We start from the raw sequence: 20,409 nt of genomic DNA, 5'->3' as shown, positions 1-20,409 counted from the left end.
AAAAACATACAGTGTGCAAAATCCATATTCGTACACCACTGGTTTTTCTATATTATCACCACTCCCTCTACATTTAATTGAAAGATTCACTTAATTTTGTGTTAATATATTATACGTTAGAAGTACATTTCTGATTGCCTAAATTTTTTTTATATTTAAAACGTAATTGCTAATTTATGGCAATCATTACGAAATTTCGAAGCAAAATTCGTATTCGTACAGCATGGCATCCCCCGATAATAAAGCTGGGAATGTACCGTTACTTCGAAATTTGCGAATTCCAGATAAGAAGTTGCTTGTGTCTGCTCTATTTCTTGAAGTGTGCTTTATTTTGTGTGAAAAAAAGTGAAAAGCTTAAAAAATGGGACGGAAATCAAGTGAATTAACAAATGAAATGAGAAATTTAGTTATAAATTTATATAAAGATGGCAAATCTCTTCGAGAAATCGGAAAAGTTACGAAACGGAGCTGCTCCACTATTCAATCCATTATTAAAATATATAAAGAAAGTGGAAGAATTAATAAAAAAGTCAGAAATCAAAACAGATGCATTTTAAATAGGCGCCAACAATCTTTTATTCTACGAGAAATAAGAAAAGATGTGACTATTAGTGCGGTGAAGCTTTCTGCTCTTTTGAATTCAAACTTTGGTATAAGTTTGACAGCACAAACTGTACGAAATTATATAAAAAAAATCGGATTTCGGAGCAGAGTCGCACGAAGAAAACCATTTATCAGTGCAATCAATCGAAGAAAGCGTATAATTTTTGCAAAAACATATAAAAATAAGGAGTATCGTTTCTGGAAAAGGGTGATTTTCAGTGATGAATCAAAATTCAACTTGAAGATGTCCGATGGAAGAGTAAAAATATGGAGGGAGGCAAATACTAGCTTGTGTAAACAAAACCTTATACCCACATTTAAACACGGCGTATCATCTGTGATGGTTTGGGGATGTTTCAGTGCTTCGGGAGTAGGAAACTTGCATTTTATTGATGGGATAATGAATGCTAAGAAGTACATAGACATACTAACACGAAATCTACATCATAGCGCTGAAAAATTGGGTTTGGGAAGTCGCTTCATCTTCCAGCAGGATAATGACCCCAAACATACGGCATTAGATACAAGGCTTTGGATATTATATAACTGTCCAAAATACCTGAAAACGCCACCTCAGAGCCCTGACATAAACCCAATTGAGAACTTATGGTCTATCTTGAAAAACTCATTAAAAAATTATAGCATTAGAAATCTTCAGGACCTTAAACTGGCTTTACGAAAAGAATGGGAAAAAATATGTCCAAAACTTACCAAAAAATTGGTGAAATCGATGTCACGACGCTTACATTCTGTTTTAAAACAAAAAGGTTATCCAACTAAATATTAATTTTTACGTAACATTAATTTATTTTATACTTTAAATAGTGTACGAATATGAACTTTGCCTTATAGAAAATGTTAAGTTTGCTTAAAAATGTGAAATTTTTTCAGAAAAATTAATTTTTTTAATAAAATGAAATATATATACGTGTATACTTAAAATAACATATAACTTTTTTTATAATTATTTGACAATATTTTTTTATGTGTAAAATTGCTATAAAATACGTGGTGTACGAATATGGATTTTGCATACTGTACGTCATGCGAACTATGCACAAGACGACATAAACTTAAAACTTGCGAGAAGTTTAAAAAATTAAACATTAACGAAAGGAACAACTTTGTCAGGTCAAAAAGACTCTGTACAAACTGCTTGTCCCATACACATAATTTTAAAGATTGCAAAAGCAAATTTAACTGCTTATATTGTCAGAAAAGACATCATACAATGCTTCATTACAGCAGATATCCGATCTCTCTCCAAAGAAGCGCATTTACAAAATAAACCACGGGTTCAATTGCAAAAGCAAATAACGAAAGCCAAAATACTAAAAATTGCCAAGAGACACCATGCTGCTCAAAGGCACAAAAAGTTCAAACGCTGCACAGCGAAACACAAAGTGGACTAGTTACAGAACTAGTTACCACCATGCCAACTAAAGTTGAGTATAAAAGAAACAGATACCTTAATTCACAATTAAGGAAATTTCAAATGTTAAGGAAACTTCCATTAACAAACAAAACTATACAAGATCAGTATTGTGAGCACTTCTCTAAAGCCTCAAATACTCGATCAAATAATGGCCGGTACGCTGTACGACTACCACTAGAGCCACAATTTTGCAATGCCCCACATAAAGGTAGAAAAAGCAAGGTCAGATTCCCTCTGACAACCACATATAAAAACACAAAAATATGTTCGTAACCTTTGGACCCCGCAGGATGGCTTTCGCCAAAAATGAAAAAATAATTCTGAACAAATCCTAGAGCGGTGGCGGCCTACTAAACGCCAAATTAGTGCGTCCTAAAAATAAAATATACACAATAGTATCGAAAAGTCGAAAAATCGACATTTTCATACATTTTCAAAATACATACAATATCAAAAGGAAGTCAAGCGATCACCATACTCCCAATGCGATACAGTGACACACCTAGACTTAACAAAAGCAAAGGTAGGTCTTAAGGGTAGTTGGTGAGAATCTGTTGTACAACTTAAACATACCACTTAAAAAATTATTATTCTAATGAAGCCGTTCGCAATAACCGGCCACTCTCTCGCAAGAACCCTCTAATTCCACAGCTCAAAACTCAAGGCTGAAGAACACGCACTCTGGCCATATCTGAATCAGGCGTGGCGTCGCTATGTTTCATAAAAATAAAAATAAATGATATACCAAATCAATAAAATAAGAAATTGTAAATAACCGCAAAGAAAGTTAATAAGAGCAAACAAGGCATACACATGTTCACTATAATAATAAGTCGGATAAACCCGCAAAATATAGTTCCTTGCTATACACACCTAAAGGTAAATAAATACAAAAAACTATGTTTAAAACCAAAGGCATTTTCAGAATTTACAGCATGTATTCTGAGCCCTCGGCAACTCCACAAGCAGTACGCCGAAATACATGCAACAACGTGTTATACTAGGCAAAATATTCGCCTAGGGGGCCCAGGATGTTTAAATGAGTTAAGCATCCACCCCTTTTACCCGAAAAAACTGGCGCACACTAATAAAACAGCTTAATTTACCACAGCTGATGACTCTATATCCCACCACAATTGAGAACATCACCCAGCAAATGGCCACCACACTAATAATACAATACCACTCAACACAACTCTCCACACTTCGACATCAATTAACCCACTCAACAAAAAGAATGGGAAAAAGGATAGCGAACACAATTCGTCAGAGACTCATCGCTGAGACACATTCGCGTATACACTGCCTACTGCCTTCGCTACTCAAAAGCAATTATACATTGTGATCTGGATAAGTGGAATCTCGATCTTCGGTATTGGTTTCTCGCCGCCCCGCTTATGGACATTTCCTTCAAAAATAAAGTTAATTAAATGTATAACATTTAAATTATAATTACGTTAATTTATATTCTTTAAATAACCCTAAATTTAAATTTATTTAGAAGCGTTTGCTCTACCTAGATTGTGTATCCCTTTAAACATGTGTTAATGGTTAAAATGTGATTTTTGGTCAAATTTTGATTGGCCCACATGTTGATCGTCATTTATGTCCTCTCGACCACTTCGAAAACGTTGAAACCACTCGTGCACTCGCTAAGGGATAGGCAATCATCGCCATAAACTTGTTTCATCAATTGAAATGTTTCGGTAAAAGTTTTACCAATATTAAAACGAAACTTAATGTTGGCTCTTTGTTCTAAGCTTATGCAAACATGTCGAAGACAATTTGAATACCATACGTGTATAACTTTAAAAATTGGAAAATTCATTAAATAAGTGTTGAAAAATTATTAGACCGTTACTATTTTGCTTCTTTCTGCAGAATTAAAAAAAAAAGTTTAGGTTGAGTGCGTTTAGATTAAAAGACGTAAAAAATAATAATCTTGCTCTTGTAAAACCCTTGCACGGTGCACGAATTGCAGATTTTTCCACTCAATGCAACTGCACAACAACAAATACACGCAGATTATTTGCAATGGCTGTAAAATATGTCAAACCCATGTTTATTTCCGTGCAATGACAAGTAAAAAAAATAATTGCAACTAGTTTGTATATTTCGGTATAGGACATAGGATAACAGAATCCCCCTAATGTATTTAAAATACATAGAGAAATGCGTTAAGTTAAATATTGGGTTGTAAAAAAAGTCTAGTTTTATTCGTCGCATCGGGTCATGCTATACCTTTTTGGAAAGCTCATTGAACGCGCTAACACGTGTTGATTGTCGTTTCTTTTAAGTCGTTCGTGAGTTATAGCGTCGCAAACATGGAACAAAATAAAGAGAAAATACGGCATATTTTACAGTACTACTACGATAAAGGCAAAAATGCATCTCAAGCTGCCAATAAAATTTGTGCAGTTCATGGACCCGATACAGTTTCCATTTCCACCGCACAACGATGGTTTCAACGTTTTCGTTCTGGTGTAGAGGTGGTCGAAGATGCGCCACGCTCCGGAAGGCCTGTCGCCGAAAATTGCGGTAAAATCGCTGAATTGGTCGAAAGAGACCGGCATAGTAGCAGCCGTAGCATCGGTCAAGAGCTGGGCATGAGTCATCAAAAATTCATTTCAATTTCAATAAAAAAATATAAAAAAAAATTAAAAAAAAAATACCTCAAGACTTTTTTGACAAGCCAATACAATATAATAATTAAGATCTTTTTTTAATTAAAGTCAAATTGTAGCCCTTCTTTGGCTATGGCGGTTATAAGTTCTTCAACAATAATAAACTCAACATAAATATTGCGTACAAGGATTCCCTGGTTCCCCACACAATAATGTTCACTCCGCCAAAACATCCTTTCGAAAATTAAAGGAGTTCTTTTCGAATATCATGATAGTATCCATTAAAACCACCTGAGCTATATAGGTTAAACCACTTTTCATTAAAAAAAATATTGTGTTCAAATAGGTTGATCTGGTACTATAAGGTGCGTTCCAAAGTAAACAGGACTTAAAAAAAAACTGAACAAAGGATTTTTTTCGGCAAAATCAATTTGTTTTATGCAAACTAGTCTCCTTCTGTTCCAATACAGCTTTTTGTACGGCCCAAAAGCATATCGAACGAGTGTTTAAGATCGTTGGCAGGTATGGCCGCCAGTATGTCGGTGCAACCCTTTTGAATGGACTCTACATCTGCATAACGCTTTCCTTTCATGAGCGTCATTCGATGAAGTTGATGCTTGCATTCATCTTTGCGGTATTCTGGCCGAACACATCGAATACGGCCCACCAAACGCTTCAAAACTCTAAGGTAGAATACCGCATTAACGTTTTGATCGGGTGGAACAAATTTTTTGTGGACAATACCCTTGGAGTCATAAAAACAAATTAGCATTGTCGTTAAACAACAGCAACAACAACAAAAGAATTGTCTTTACTTTTGACTTTTCCATTTTTCGGCTCGTCTAGTGTCTTTCACTCAGTACTCTGGCGTTTCGTTTTGGGGTCATATTGGAAACACTACCTTTCGTTACCAGTCGCAATATTGTAAAGGAAGTTTTTGTCCTTTTTGACCTCTTTAATGATGTCCTTCGAATGTTGGATTCTGAGTCGTCAGTCAATTTGAGCATAACAACTCGTGCACACACCTTTCGTAAGCCCAAATGCTTGGTCAAAATGCGATGAGTCGATGCTTTGGAGATGTCCAATTCCATTTTCATGAATTTCAATGATGATTTGGGCTGATTTTTGATTTGATGGAATTTCCGCCGATCACGAATTTTGATTGGCCCACATGTTGATCGTCATTTATGTCCTCACGACCACTTTGAAACGTTGAAACCACTCGTGCACTCTGCTACGGGATAGGCAATTATCGCCATAAACTTGTTTTATCAATTGATACGTTTCGGTAAAAGTTTTACCAATTTTAAAACAAAATTTAATGTTGGCTCTTTGTTCGAAGCTAATTTTCGCACCGATAACACAAACATACTGAAATTTAAAATGCAGTAATTTCACTTCCAATCGATAAGGTTAGCAAATTCCAACACACCAGTCGACATATAGATGGCGCCACCTATTTACTTTGGAACGCAGATTGTATATTAATTTTACTTGTATTCTCTTTAGGATGAAGTCATGTGTAGAAGATCACGCAAGTGAGGAAAGTTCTCCAATCGCCATTCACTTGGGACTGGCCAGAAACGATTCTTTTACTCAAGCAGCTCACGACTTCCGGTCTTTGACGAAGTATCCTCTGGGTAGCCTAAGAACATCCGTTTGAAGGCAAGCTAAAGTGAGGAGGCGAATCATCCATTCCGCAGGGGTGTGCGCTAGGTTTGAGACCCGCCACGTAAAAACCGCGCCCAATGAAAAAGAACAATAGAATTAGAACTATGATTTGAGGGTATGCATCAGGAATGTCCAGTCACTTTAGAAACGTGCCGCTGCCCAGCTGGTTAATGTCCTCGTTAGAGTGAAGGGTTACGTCACTGCCGTGCAAGAAATACAATGGACGGGACAAGGCCTAAGACGAGTAGGTCCTAACCCCGTTTGGATCGGTGAGTACTAATTTGTGTTTGTCGTCATTGGAGCAATGCATTGCATTGACTGGTGCTGACATTGAGTCCAACCCGGGCCCGAATGAATTTTTCTGCTGCGCAAAAAGGCTCCATCCAAACTCCACCTCGGTCAGGTGCAATACATGCAATGGATGGAGCCATCTTAAGACCTGTTCAGGCCTTAAGACTTGAAGGGAGTGGACCACGGGTTACGGGCCCCATGTTGCCTGCACAATACTGTGACACAAGCCTCTACGGCTGTGCAATCTGTACATAGTTCGCGCACCGCGCCGCCACTCAACCTGAGTGGCCAACAGAGGACCTAGGAGCTCAAACAGGCAACATAGATGAAGGCATCGACCGCAGGGATACAACCCTAGAATGTCAGGGTATAACTATCCGATCAGGCGATGTCGAGCTCGAAATATTTAATATATACAACCCCCCAGTAACATGTTGCTCTACAGGATATCACCCGAATATAGGTGCGCTACTTCGTGGTGAATACCGTTTGGTACTTTAATGCGCACCACGATCTTCGGCATTCTTGATTGTCAAATGACCGTAGGGGGATGGAGCTGGCGGAACAGATTGACGATTCGACACTCTGCATAATGAAGGACGAAGTCCGCACCAGAGTTATGGGCACCTGTAATAGCTGGCCTGATATTACCATTGCCAGCGGTGGTCTGATAAACAACATAACCTGGCGACCTATGCTAACTCTCGCATCACACCATCTGCCCATAATTATCTCGATCGAGAAGCCTCCTGATTTTGTTTCTGTGGACAACCGTACCTTCATTAACTTTAACAAAGCTAATTGCGTCGGCTTCACAGAATTTACTGAGAGCACCTTCAACGCTCTACCTATTCCTACGGACGTATGTATACGTTGGCGAACGTCAATTCCGCAAGGGGATCGCAGCAGCTAGCGGAAATCCGCCCCAATTTCCCAGCCGAACCAGCCGTTTTAGCTAACGAGCGCGACACCTTACGCCATGCCGATCCCGGGGATCCCCGAATAAGGGATCTCAATTTGGAGATTCGGCGTATGGTAAACCACCATAAGCGGACGAAATGGATAGAGCACCTTAAGTTCTGCAACCTCTCCACCGGTGTGTGTAAGCTTTGATCTACCGTCTAGCCCGAAGAGACATGATGACCGAATTGAAGTTCAATTCAATAGCCATGCCTCTTCTGACCCAGAGAAGGGAGCTACTTTAGTCGTCAATTTGCACTCTTCGGTAGATAAAACCAAGTGATATGTTACTCGACGTCTGCGCAAAATGCCAATAGACTGCGCGTTACTTACTTTCACCGATGAGGAGTTGGCCCTGACGGAATCAACATGCTTATGCTAAAGCATCTAGGCTCGACGGGAGTAAGCTACCTCACCAACGTTTTCAACGACCTTCACTCACGACCTAAGCCTAGCTAACCACCAGCGTAGATTCCGAAAAGTACACAGTACCACCACTGAACTTAGCGTCATGAACGCTCAGATAGTTCGTGGACTTAACCAGAAACCACCCTGCGAAAGAACGATCCTCGTAGCGTCGGACCTGTCAAAAGCTTTTGACACAGTCAATCACACAACGTTACTGCAGTACATTGAGCAAACTACGCTCACTCCAGGACTGAAGAGGTGGACCATTAGCTTCCTGAGCGGTCGTCAATCAGCCGTACTGTTTGGAGAAAAATCCAAACTGCGAAAACAGGGGGTTCCGCAGGGTGGTGTCCTCTCCCCGCTACTGTTTAACTTCTACATCTCGAAACTCCCGCAACCACCAGAGGGGGTTTCCATAACCTCGTGCGCAGATGACTGCAAGATATTGACGTCGGGCAATGGAATCGATGGCATGTGTTCGAAGGTATACAACTACCTCTGCGACCTTTCTCGTTTCCTCACTGCACGGAATCTCACACTTTCCCCCACAAATCCACAGCGACCATATTTACGAACTGGACGAAGGAGTATAGATTGAACTTAATATTGCAGTCGACGGCGTCAAAATTTCAACTGTCAATAACATTAAGATTTTAGGTGTAACCTTCGATAGTCTATGCTCCTTCTCTCTCCCCCGCGATTATCGGCAAGGTACAGAGCCGCAACAAAATCCTCAAGTCGCTAGACGGCAGCACATGGGGAAAAGGCAAAGAAACGTTGTTGGCAGCTTACAAGGCAATCGGCCGCCCGGTCCTTAACTACGCAGCACCAATATGGTCGCCTGGATGCAGTTGCACGCAGATGAGGAAACTTCAGGCCTGTCAAAATACTACACTCCGGACCACGACGGGGTGCCTTTTGATGTCTCCCATAGAACACCTACACTGTGAGACGCTTATGCTCCCTTTAAAACAGCAAAATGAACTCCTCTCCAAGCAGTTCCTGCTGGGATGTTTTCGTAGAAATCACCCCTGCAGCCATCTGCTTGGAGCAGAACCGCCTCCTAGGAGCATCAAAAGGTCTTTCCTTGACTACGTCGACGACGTCGTACAGTACGTTGACCGAACTTCGCACCAGACGCAACTGACTTTCGACAGGTACTGACCGCCTTTCACAGCGGAGCCATCAACACCTCCACTGACTCCCTTACCATAAATGGAATTCTTGGAGTCAAATCACCACCCATCGCAGACGAAGAGCTCCAGTTGCCGCGAGAAACGCGAGTGACCCTAGCGCAACTTCGTTCTGGATATTGTAGCAGGTTAAACTCCTATTTGTCCAGAATAGACCCTGACATACCCAATGTATGTCCTGCATGCACTGACCACCTCTTTGCATGCCCTACGAACCCCACTCATCTAACACCCTCCTCCCTTTGGTCCGACCCCGTCGAAACAGCACGTTGTTTGGGCCTCCCGTTATATGACGTCGACGACAACACAAGTGTTTGGGACTCCCGTTATATGACGTCGACGACAACACAAGTGACCCTTACCATCCTAACGGGGATTAGATAACCGCTAAGAGGTTACAGGGGTTTCCTCGGGCAAAAATCGGTATTTTTTTAATAATTTTTTTACATATAAAAAATGAAATATTTTAATGAAATTTTTTTTAATTAAAACTCATTTTTAATAAAAATTTTGTAAAATTTTCAAAAAAAAATCAAAATGGCAGTCATTACGACGGCATTTCCGGCAGTCCCTCGGAAAAAAGGTGCCTCCGCGTTGTCGGCAGAACTTCTTTCAGGATCATTTGAAATAAAAATAAAAAATACGTGTTTTAGTAAAGACAATAAACTAGGTATTGGACGAAGGAAAAAAAATGAAAATTGGATTTTTAGCAGACGCTTTTATAAAAAAAATGCAAATTTCGATGAAAATTTTACATTTTATTTTAAGTTGTAATTCGAAAAGGAGCTGCCTTTATGCCGCAATGTCTGAATTTGGTATCCCCGCAAAACTAATACGGATGTGTAAACTGACATTGAGCGGGACCAATAGCTCCGTCAGGATCGGGAAGGACCTCTCCGAGCCGTTCGATACCAAACGAGGTTTCAGACAAGGCGACTCCCTATCGTGCGATTTCTTCAATCTGCTGCTGGAGAAAATAGTTCGAGCTGCAGAACTTAATCGAGCAGGTACAATCTTTTATAAGAGTGTACAGCTGCTGGCGTATGCCGATGATATTGATATCATCGGTCTCAACACCCGCGCCGTTAGTTCTGCTTTCTCCAGACTGAACAAGGAAGCAACGCAAATGGGTCTGGCAGTGAACGAGGGCAAGACGAAATATCTCCTGTCATCAAACAAACAGTCGTCGCACTCGCGACTTGGCACTCACGTCACTGTTGACAGTCATAACTTTGAAGTTGTAGATAATTTCGTCTATCTTGGAACCAGCGTAAACACCACCAACAATGTCAGCTTTGAAATCCAACGCAGGATAACTCTTGCCAACAGGTGCTACTTCGGACTGAGTAGGCAATTGAGAAGCAAAGTCCTCTCTCGACAGACAAAAACCAAACTCTATAAGTCACTCATAATTCCCGTCCTGCTATATGGTGCAGAGGCCTGGACGATGTCAACAACAGATGAGTCGACGTTGCGAGTTTTCGAGAGAAAAGTTCTGCGAAAGATTTATGGTCCTTTGCGCGTTGGCCACGGCGAATATCGCATTCGATGGAACGATGAGCTGTACGAGATATACGGCGACATTGACATAGTTCAGCGAATTAAAAGACAGCGGCTACGCTGGCTAGGTCATGTTGTCCGAATGGACGAAAACACTCCAGCTCTGAAAGTATTCGACGCTGTACCCGCCGGGGGAAGCAGAGGAAGAGGAAGACCTCCACTCCGTTGGAAGGACCAAGTGGAGAAGGACCTGGCTTCGCTTGGAATATCCAATTGGCGCCACGTAGCGAAGAGAAGAAACGACTGGCGCGCTGTTGTTGACTCGGCTATAATCGCGTAAGCGGTGTCTACGCCAGTAAAGAAGAAGAAGAATTCAAAAAAAAATCCTTCGTTCAAGACCTCGTAAATGATATCTCGAAGAACTGTGTAAAATTTAATCAAGAACGGTTTAGTAGTTCGCGAGAAATCTTTAAAACCGACTTTGAAAACATAGTTTTGAGAAATTCGCGTTTAAAGACGGCGCACTTAGCCTAGCTAGCCTCAGGTGCACAAGTTCTCAAGGCTGTATCTCCGAAACTATTAGTCGGATCAACTTGAAAATTTAAGAATTTGATGGACGGAAGGCACGTCTACTAACATCAACTCGGACCACTACCTTGTTGCAGCTAAGATTCGCACCCACCCCTGTGCAGCAAAAAACGCACGACAACAAACACAAGGAAGGTTCCACGTCAAGAAGCTGCAATCACAACAGACAGCAGATCAATTTTCTGCTAGACTTGCACTCCTGCTCTCTGAGAGCACTCGTCAACAACTCAGTATAAGGGAACTGTGGAACGGCATTTCACACTCCTTACATACAGCTGCAACCGAAACCATTGATTTTCAGAAAATGCAAAAGAACAGCTGGTACGATGAGGAGTGCCGTGTCGCAGCGGAGAGAAAACAGACTGCTTACCTCGCAATATAACGATCGACCAAGAGGAAGAGATCGAAGAAGAGGGAACGAGACGCATTTGCAGACAGAAATAGAGAGAAGCCAAAACGCGTGAGAACGAAGAGCTTGACAAGCTGGGCGACAGGGGTAATGCTCGAAAATTCTACGGAAAAATTCGGCGGCTAACCGATGCCCAGAGCATACTAAAATTATGGAGGGAATACTTCTCCATCCTGCTGAATGGCAGTAAAGCACAACGCCAGGAGAAGGCGAACACAATTCCCCAACCGATGATAATGGAGCAGACGCTCCATTGCCCGACCATGAAGAGATTCGAATAGCAAGTACTCGTCTGAAGAACAACAAACCAACGGGGGTGATGGATTGGAATTTAAGTGTGCTCTGTCCAATTCAAAAAAAGGGAGACCCCACAATCTGCGCCAACTACCGTGATATAAGCCTCCTCAACATCGCGTATAAGGTTCTATCGAGCGTATTGTGTGAAACATTAAAGCCCACCGTCAACAAACTGAACCTTATCAGTGTGGCTTTAGACCTAGAAAATCAACAACTGACCAGATATGCACCATGCGCCAAATCCTGTAAAAGACCCGTGAAAAGAGAAGCGACACACACCACCCCTTCGTCGATTTCAAAGCTGTTTTCGACAGCACGTAAAGGAGCTGCCTTTATGCCGCGATGTCTGATTTTGGTAACCCGACGCTTTTGTTCGTCGAGAGAGGACTTTACTTTTCAATTGCCTACTCAGTCCGAAGTAGCGCCTGTTGGCAAGAGTAATCCTGCGTTGGATTTTCAGGCTGACATTGTTGGTGGTGTTAATGCTGGTTCCTAAATAGACGAAATTATCTACAACTTCAAAGTTATGACTGTAAACAGTGACGTGAGAGAAAGTCGCGAGTGCGACGACTGTTTGTTTGATGACAGGAGATATTTCGTCTTGCCCTCGTTCACTGCCAGACCCATATGCGTTGCTTCCTTGTGCAGCCTGGAGAAAGCAGAACTAACGGCGCGGGTGTTGAGGCCGATGATATCAATATCATCGGCATACGCCAGCAGCTGTACACTCTTATAAAAGATTGTACCTGCTCGATTAAGTTCTGCAGCTCGAATAATTTTCTCCAGCAGCACATTGAAGAAGTCGCACGATAGGAAGTCGCCTTGTCTGAAAGAGGAAGACCTCCATTCCGTTGGAAGGACTAAGTGGAGAAGGACCTGGCTTCGCTTGGAATATCCAATTGGGGCCACGTAGCGAAGAGAAGAAACGACTGGCGCGCTGTTGTTGGCTCGGCTATAATCGCGTAAGCGGTGAAAGAAGAAGGATTGAGCATCATTTGTGGGCTAACAATTATGAGGAAATGGAGCGCTACCTCCTTCCTCTTTCTTCTAATTCTAGTAAAAACAAGCGTCTATAAATTATATATCATATTAAAATATAAACAATATTTCCATGCATATGGATATTTGCTTATTTAAATGTAATAAACAAATTAATAATAAATCCGTCAGTACAGAAAGGAGTACTACGCAAAAGAACTTCAGTCACCCTTATGGGTGGGTATTGACTCGACTAAGGTTATTTTTTTAAAGCGCGGCGAAGGCTACTACGCGAAAGTACTTCAGTAGCTTCGATATGAAGAAACATTTTATAATATTATCATACAGATTTACTTATTTGTGTATAGCAAATATAAATTACATATTATAAATATACTCGTATATATATATATATGTATAAGGAAAAAGGAAAGAAAGCATTTTTTATTAGTTAATATAGAAAAAATAATAATCACGCGAAAATACAAACAAAAAAAATAGTGGAAAATCTTACATATTTGGTGTTTAAGATGTGGCAACGCTCGTTTTCCTCATAATTGTAAACAATTTAACCTTTTCAACGATGAGTGTTATAAGTGAATTGTAAATTCATAAATATAGCTAAAATATAACAAAACAAAAGTAAATTATGAATTTATTTCAGGGTTTAGAGTGTATATTTAAATATATAAAGTGAAAAATGTGAAACAATTTTATGGGTAAATTTTAGAATAGCATCCCCCCGATTTCGGGGATAAAATGGGTATGTACGGATAGAGGAGGTTCTCCAGATTAAGAATATATATATATATATATATATAGTTGCCGCTGACTTATAGTTTTCGAGATATTTTCATTTAAAGTTCAAAAATTCACCTATTTAAAATGCGTGTTTCTCCGATTTATAATTAATTTTATAGTTATATTTTTAACTTTTATATCCACCGCACTAACACTTCACTTATTCGTTTCTAACTATTTATTTTATATTACATAGTTCAAAACAACTTTTATTCAATATTTAACTTTTGTACAATTATTTTTGTTCACAAAATAACAAATGGTTGTATTCTAACTAATAATCAGTGCTACCTTACGTTCATATTTTCAGAACCAAAAGAAATGAAGAAAACAAGTAATACCCCAATGACAGGAAATATATAATCCGTTAGTTTTCCGCATAGAATTCCTTTCTGCATTAGCGGCCTTCGGCCGCGCTTCAAAAAACTAACCCTCGGTTGGACCAACACCCGGGCGTGTTCAGTTCTTTCGCGTTGAACTCCTTTTGCGTTGGCGGGCTCCGGCCGCGCTTCAAAAAAAAATAACCCTCGGTCGGACCAACACCCTTGTGTGCTCAGTTCTTTTGCGTTGGCGGCATTCGGCCGCTCTTCAAAAAAAAAAAAAAAATAACCCTGAATTTATCAATATAATGAAAATACTGAAAAATTTTACATTACTCATCACACGGTAATGAATTTAGTTATGACGTCATAATCTATCTTTTTTCTTATTTTTATTCCATTGCAAAATATGATAACACTCAGGGGTGTTGTGGAATCTGATAGTTGTCGGAATCAGACTTGAAACCGATCAAAAAAAGCATTAGGTGTCATGAATTCAGATATTATTGGTGTGATATTCGAAACAGAATTTGTATCGGTTTTGCTGTCAGAAACAAATCAAGAAGATAGTCGCACACAGATTTGAAATGCCAGTCAAGAAATCAAGTTATTTTATTGTTACGAATTAATTTACCTTTATTTCTATAGGAGAATAAAACAAGAAATATCTTAATTATTGAGTTTTGGAAAAATGCGGATGTTTAAGAGGGGGGCCTGCTTTAGAGGCTTAAAAAATGGATTTTTTTGGGAGGGAAATAAATAATTGATTAAAGCGAAATTTCTAGGGTTTATAGCTATATATTTAAACATCATCCGCAAATTTTTTTGATACGGAATCTTTTACATTTTGCTTTGGGAAACAATTGTCAGATAAAAAAGATTCATATTATTTAATAACTTATGTTCAAGTTAAACTAGGAAAATTAAAAAAAAGTGTAACATTTTTTAAAATTTGAAAAAAGAAAACAGATTTTGGTCTAAAAAATTTTTTACTTTAAATATATGTTTAAACTTTACTTTTCTTAGTTTTTTTAGTTTAAATAGAAGATAATTTAATGCCAAAGGTAATAAACCATATGAAGTTCAGTTTTTTTTTCTATCCTTCCCGCCAATTAAGAAAAATCGTAAAAATGAAAAAAACGAAATTTAACACCCAAATATGTCTTTATTCATTCAATAAATGTTATCTCTTAAAATCTTTCTTTAATTCGGAACTCATTAAAAACTTTAATAGGATTGCGTGTATGTATTCATTTGCAAGTTTTGTCACATTAGTAAACAGCTGGTTCGAATGTTGGTTTTGCGTATGTTCGAAAAGACGAAAATTCAATCAGATTCTGTGACACCATTTAAAATTAGAATTGGTTTACAATTCTGACAACTAAGCAATTCTGTATTGGATTCCACAACACCCCTGACTAATTTTATGCTTGTTTATAACCATTTTATTTTATGAATAAATGGGCAATATTACGATTCTCTTGACGCCGCGATTTGATGGTACGGATGGATAGAGGAGGTCCTCAGGATTAAAAAATGTATACACATAATCCCTCCTCAGACTCATAGTTGTAGAGATATTTCTGTTTAAAGTTCAAACTTTGTAAAAGCAATGCTTGTTATTTCACTATGTTTAACCCACTTTTCACACATTTTTTAATTAATATATATTACACTGTACACATTCGAAATTAAAAAAAATGTATACTAATTGTGTATTTTTTAAGAAAATAAATATACTTTAAAAACTATTTTGCAGGTCCAAACAGTGCAGAAAGTAGTTCGACACAAAAGAACTATGAACACCCCGGTGTGGGACCAACCAGGATTATTTTTTTTTTTGAAACGCGGCCGAAGGCCTCCAGTACAGAAAGTAGTTCTACACAAAAGAACTATGAACACCCCGGTGTTGAACCGACCATGGCTATTTTTGTTGAAGCACGGCCGAAGGCCGGGGAAGAATTTAGTATACCATCCCAGGATTTCGGGAATAAAATGGGTATGGTCGGTTAGAGGAGATTCTCCAGATCACGAATATATATGGTTATAGCCGCAGGAAGCTTATAGTTTTCGAGTTATTCGCGTTTTAAGTTGAAAATTTGCAATATTTTAATTACATATTTTCGATATATAAAATTAATTTTGCACTTATATTTTTCACTTTTATATACATTAACACATCACTTATTCATTTGCACACATTTATTTTATATAATATAGTTCAAAAATAGCTTTTAATACACATTTAAATTATTGTTGAATTTGATTATTTAAGAATAACAAATGAATTGCAAACTAACATATAATCAGTGTTACCTTATCAACATCATTTGTAAAATAACTAAATGAAATAAAGGAAACAGATTATACCCCAAATACGAAAATCAACAACCTATAAAACACAATAACCTTGGTCGGTTCAACACCGGGGTGTATCAAATTTTTTTCGCGTAGAACTCCTTTTTGCGTGGGCGGCCTTCGGCCGCGCTTCAAAAAAAATAACCCTCGTTGGTCCAACACCAGGGTGTATCAGAATTTATTTGCGTTGAACTCCTTTTTGCGTGGGCGGCCTTCGGCCGCGCTTCAAAAAAATAACCCTGGTCGGTCCAACACCGGGGTGTACCAAATTTTTTTCGCGTAGAAATCCTTTTTGCGTGGGCGGCCTTCGGCCGCGCTTCAAAAAAAAAAAAAACCCTGGTCGGTCCAACACCGGGTATATACATTTTTTTTCTCCCGTAGAACTAATTTTTACATTGGCAGCCACTTAAATTTTTTATATTTTTGTTTAATGTTTATCAAAGGAGCCAGTTAGTTAAGTTAGTTTTAAGTAATTGATTGTAAACTGCATTTGCAGTAATACTGCAAGGCGGGGAGAATGTTGACGCCGCCCCCGCCCAATTTCTTTGCCACGTCTGTATCGGCAGATGATAGTTCGGGTGGTGGAGCACGGTGCTCGTTCGTTCCAAAGTTGTGGTTGGCCGTGGGGAAACGGTCGGCGCAAATTTATTCCACAGAAATATTAAATAAAACAAAGGGTTTCATATAATACATATATTTTAAATATAATAAATTGGACAAACACTTACCTACGTCTGTATCGCTGAGATGTCGCAAAAGGAGAGAGCGCGCAACTATTTAGTTATTGTTTAGTTGCGCGCTAATTCAAACTTCGAAAAAACTTCGAAACAGAGAAAGAGAAAAGATTGATCTGCCGATACAGACGTGGCAAAGAAATTGGGCGGGGGCGGCGTCAACATTCTCCCCGCCTTGCAGTATTACTGCAAATGCAGTTTACAATCAATTACTTAAAACTAACTTAACTAACTGGCTCCTGCACTTCCTCTTCCACGTCTTCTTTGCAAATGGGGTGGCCGACGAGACGAATCGAGTCTGGTTCGGTCCGGGAAATGCCGCTGAGATGAATCGAACCTCAGTCGGTCATTGCCATGCCGCCATTTTGCATAGAAGTCACCACCTTCCGAGGTCGGCGAGACGACTCGAGTCTAACTCGATCCTTGGTAGGTGGTGAATGTGAGAGGCGTTGGCAGCCAGTGCACTTTATTGTGCCGATGTTATACGACACCGGATATTATGTATCCCAGTGTCGTATTTTGGGCGATGAGTTGGCCCATTGACGCTGGTTGTAATCCGGGCAATATGAGCCGGGAGTAAACGTCTGCTCGCAAGATTATCTCGACTGGCGCTACCTTGACAAATCGTTGTCTGCCAGTTTTAGGTTCTGGAAAAGTTGAAATGTGTGGTCCTCCAGAGACCTTACTGGCGTCGGTGGTAATGGACGACGTTGTAAACGTGAAAATCGTGAAATCGTGGAGGCGAGGATAACAGTGGATGGACTGTAGTGTTGCGTGCCTATCCTTGATGATACGGCGTGCATCGGCTTGACGACGAGTGTCTCGTCCACGCCTTCGCTTCGGATGGGGTGGCCGGCGGAACGAATTGAGTTCCGCTCGGTCCGGACAATGTCGCTGAGACGAATCGAGTCTCAGTCGATCGTTGCCATGCCGCCAATCCGAAAGGAAGTTACCAGCACGCCGAAGTCGGCGAGACGACTCGAGTCTGGCTCGATCTTGGGCGTGTGGTATGCGGGAGAGGCATCGTTGGTCAGAGCTTTGCGGCTGCTTGACTGTTGACGTCGGTTGACACGGTTGAGAGGGGCCCGAATACGTCGTGGCCTCGTCATATTTCTTTTGCAGCTGATACATGCTATGCGTTATTGGAGCGTGCTGTGATAGTTGTATTTAGTCATTTGTGATTGGGCTTTCTTATGTTTCACCGGTGGGTTTTTCTGGTTCTTTTGGAGCACCTGTATGAGTTTGCCCTTGACATCGAGTCGTATCTCTTCGGGCACACGTTTGATCTCCTCGTAGAGTGAGAGCAAGAAGAGCTCATCGGGATCACGATTTTTTCGCCTTTTTGCTTTGGCGGATTCTCGTTGCATTGCGGCTGCAGCATGTTGTTGGCTGCGCAACAGATGCGAGTGGAGCCCGCTGTGGAATGCCTGCAGGTGTGGCATCGAATTCTGTTGTTGTGACGAACCACTGCCAGATACGTGGTCACCGTTGTGCGATTGCATCCCAACGTCGGGAGCTCGAAATGCGCCACCATGCGTATCGGTGTGATGCGATGAGCCGGGCGCATCATTTGTTTCGCCATCATTGTTAGTCTGATCCTGTTGTTGCTGCTGCTGCTGTTGATGTGGTTTCTGTTGTAAAAATATAAAATTAGTATTAATTTTACTACAAAAATGGTTTTGTGTTTGTTGTTGAGTCATTGTTGAATTTTGTCCGTCGCCTTTGCCATTTATCTTCGTTTCTTCAAAGGGAACGGAACCTGTAAAAATCCAACCGAACACTGTACGTTGTGCTACCAGCGATCCGAAGATTTTCGATTTTACCCCGTTTAGTATGATTTTAGGGTAAAGATCCGCTCCGATCAACAAGTCAACCCTTTGACTCGTATAGAAATTATTATCCGCTAAGGGGATATTAGGTAACCTTTTTAAAATTGAAGAGTTAATTGATCTGGATGGAAGCAGTCCAGTCAATTTTGGCAGTACCAAAGCTTCCGCTTCTAGTTTCAAGCCTTTGTTACGGGGCGAGCCAATTGAGATCGAGCATACCGAATGAACTTGTCCTGATACGGTATTATTTAATCCTGCAACTCGCGCGCTGACCTTTTTGGTTGCCAGATGTAAGCGTTTTTGTAGACTATTGCTTACAAAGGTTGCTTCAGATCCCGAAGCAATCAGGGCTCTGACAGTGAAAGTGCTTTCGTTGTGACATATGGTCACCATGGCTGTACCTAAGAGCATGCTTCGTCTGGTAGGCACATTTGAAACATTGGCCTTAATAGAGGCCACATGAGATTTAGTAGAAATCTCAGTAGTGTCTGTGCTGTCAGATATCTGAGCTATTCCCTCACTCTGATCCCGATGAATCATAGAGTGATGTCTCTGTTTACATTTATTGCAATTAAACATACTTTTACAATTTTTGACTTCATGTGAGTCTGATAAACAGTTAAGGCAGACGTGGAGTTTTGTGACAGCATTTAACCGTGCGTTAGGCTGCATCTCAATGAATCTTTGACATGTTTTCAAAATGTGTGATTGAGATGAGCATAGTTTACATTTGATATGGTTTGTCTTGGCGTGATGGGAATTGATGGGCCTGGATCCAATCCTTGATTGCAAGGTTGGTATCCGATCTTCACCATCAGCCGACTTGATCTTGGGTTGAGTACCCAAATCGCCTTTGAGGTTTGATACTCTCTCAAGCGTTTTAACCCGTTTGGTTAGAAACTTGTCTAACTCAACCCATTTTGGGATCTCGGAATCCGAATCCAGAGATTGTTCCCAAAGCGACAGTGTATAGTCCGGCAGTCGGATAGAACACAAATACGTGAATATGGCATCCCAGCTATCTGTATTGATGCCATGTATTTGTAAAGCTGAAATGCAGCTATTAATCTCCCGCTGTAAATTTCTGAGTTCGGTCTCAGATTCTGTAGAGATGTGCGGAAGCTTGAATAGTAAATTTAATTGTGTGTTGACAAGCACTCGCTTGTTTTCATACCTACACAACAAATTGTTCCAAGCCAATGCGAATCCGTCATTCGTCAGTGGCGCTTTCGAAACGATATCTTTTGCCTCACCTCGCGTTTTTTGATTCAAATGGAATAACTTTTCTACCGGAGATAGCCTTGGGTTATTCCCATAAATGGCGGCAAATAAATCCCTAAATGAGGGCCATTGTAAAACATCGCCATGAAATATTTCGGTATCACATGGCGGTAGGTTGATGGTATACCT

At 40.3% G+C, this 20,409-nt stretch overlaps 2 protein-coding genes across 5 annotated transcripts in view; both read right to left on the bottom strand.

Moving 5' to 3' along the window:
- Positions 1 to 20,409, bottom strand: part of LOC105231136 (ubiquitin-conjugating enzyme E2 G1) — a 539,049-nt gene that overhangs the window by 415,753 nt on the left and 102,887 nt on the right. The window lies entirely within an intron of this gene.
- LOC105224969 (glucoside xylosyltransferase 1) overlaps positions 1 to 20,409 on the bottom strand; it is a 36,472-nt gene that overhangs the window by 11,019 nt on the left and 5,044 nt on the right. The window contains exon 3 of one of the 3 annotated variants that reach the window (XM_049450163.1): positions 16,757 to 18,801. The exons of the other annotated variants lie outside the window; for them this stretch is intronic. Within the exon in view, the coding sequence (XP_049306120.1) occupies positions 18,310 to 18,801 (492 nt within the window). The 3' untranslated portion in view covers positions 16,757 to 18,309. Of the gene's footprint in view, positions 1 to 16,756; positions 18,802 to 20,409 lie in introns of those variants that run through there. 3 annotated transcript variants of the gene reach the window in all.

This window comes from Bactrocera dorsalis, chromosome 2 (genome assembly GCF_023373825.1).
Source record: "Bactrocera dorsalis isolate Fly_Bdor chromosome 2, ASM2337382v1, whole genome shotgun sequence".
NCBI classification, from domain to species: Eukaryota; Metazoa; Arthropoda; class Insecta; order Diptera; family Tephritidae; genus Bactrocera; species Bactrocera dorsalis.
Note: the sequence above shows the minus strand (reverse complement) of the source record. Positions and strands in the feature narration are given on the sequence as shown.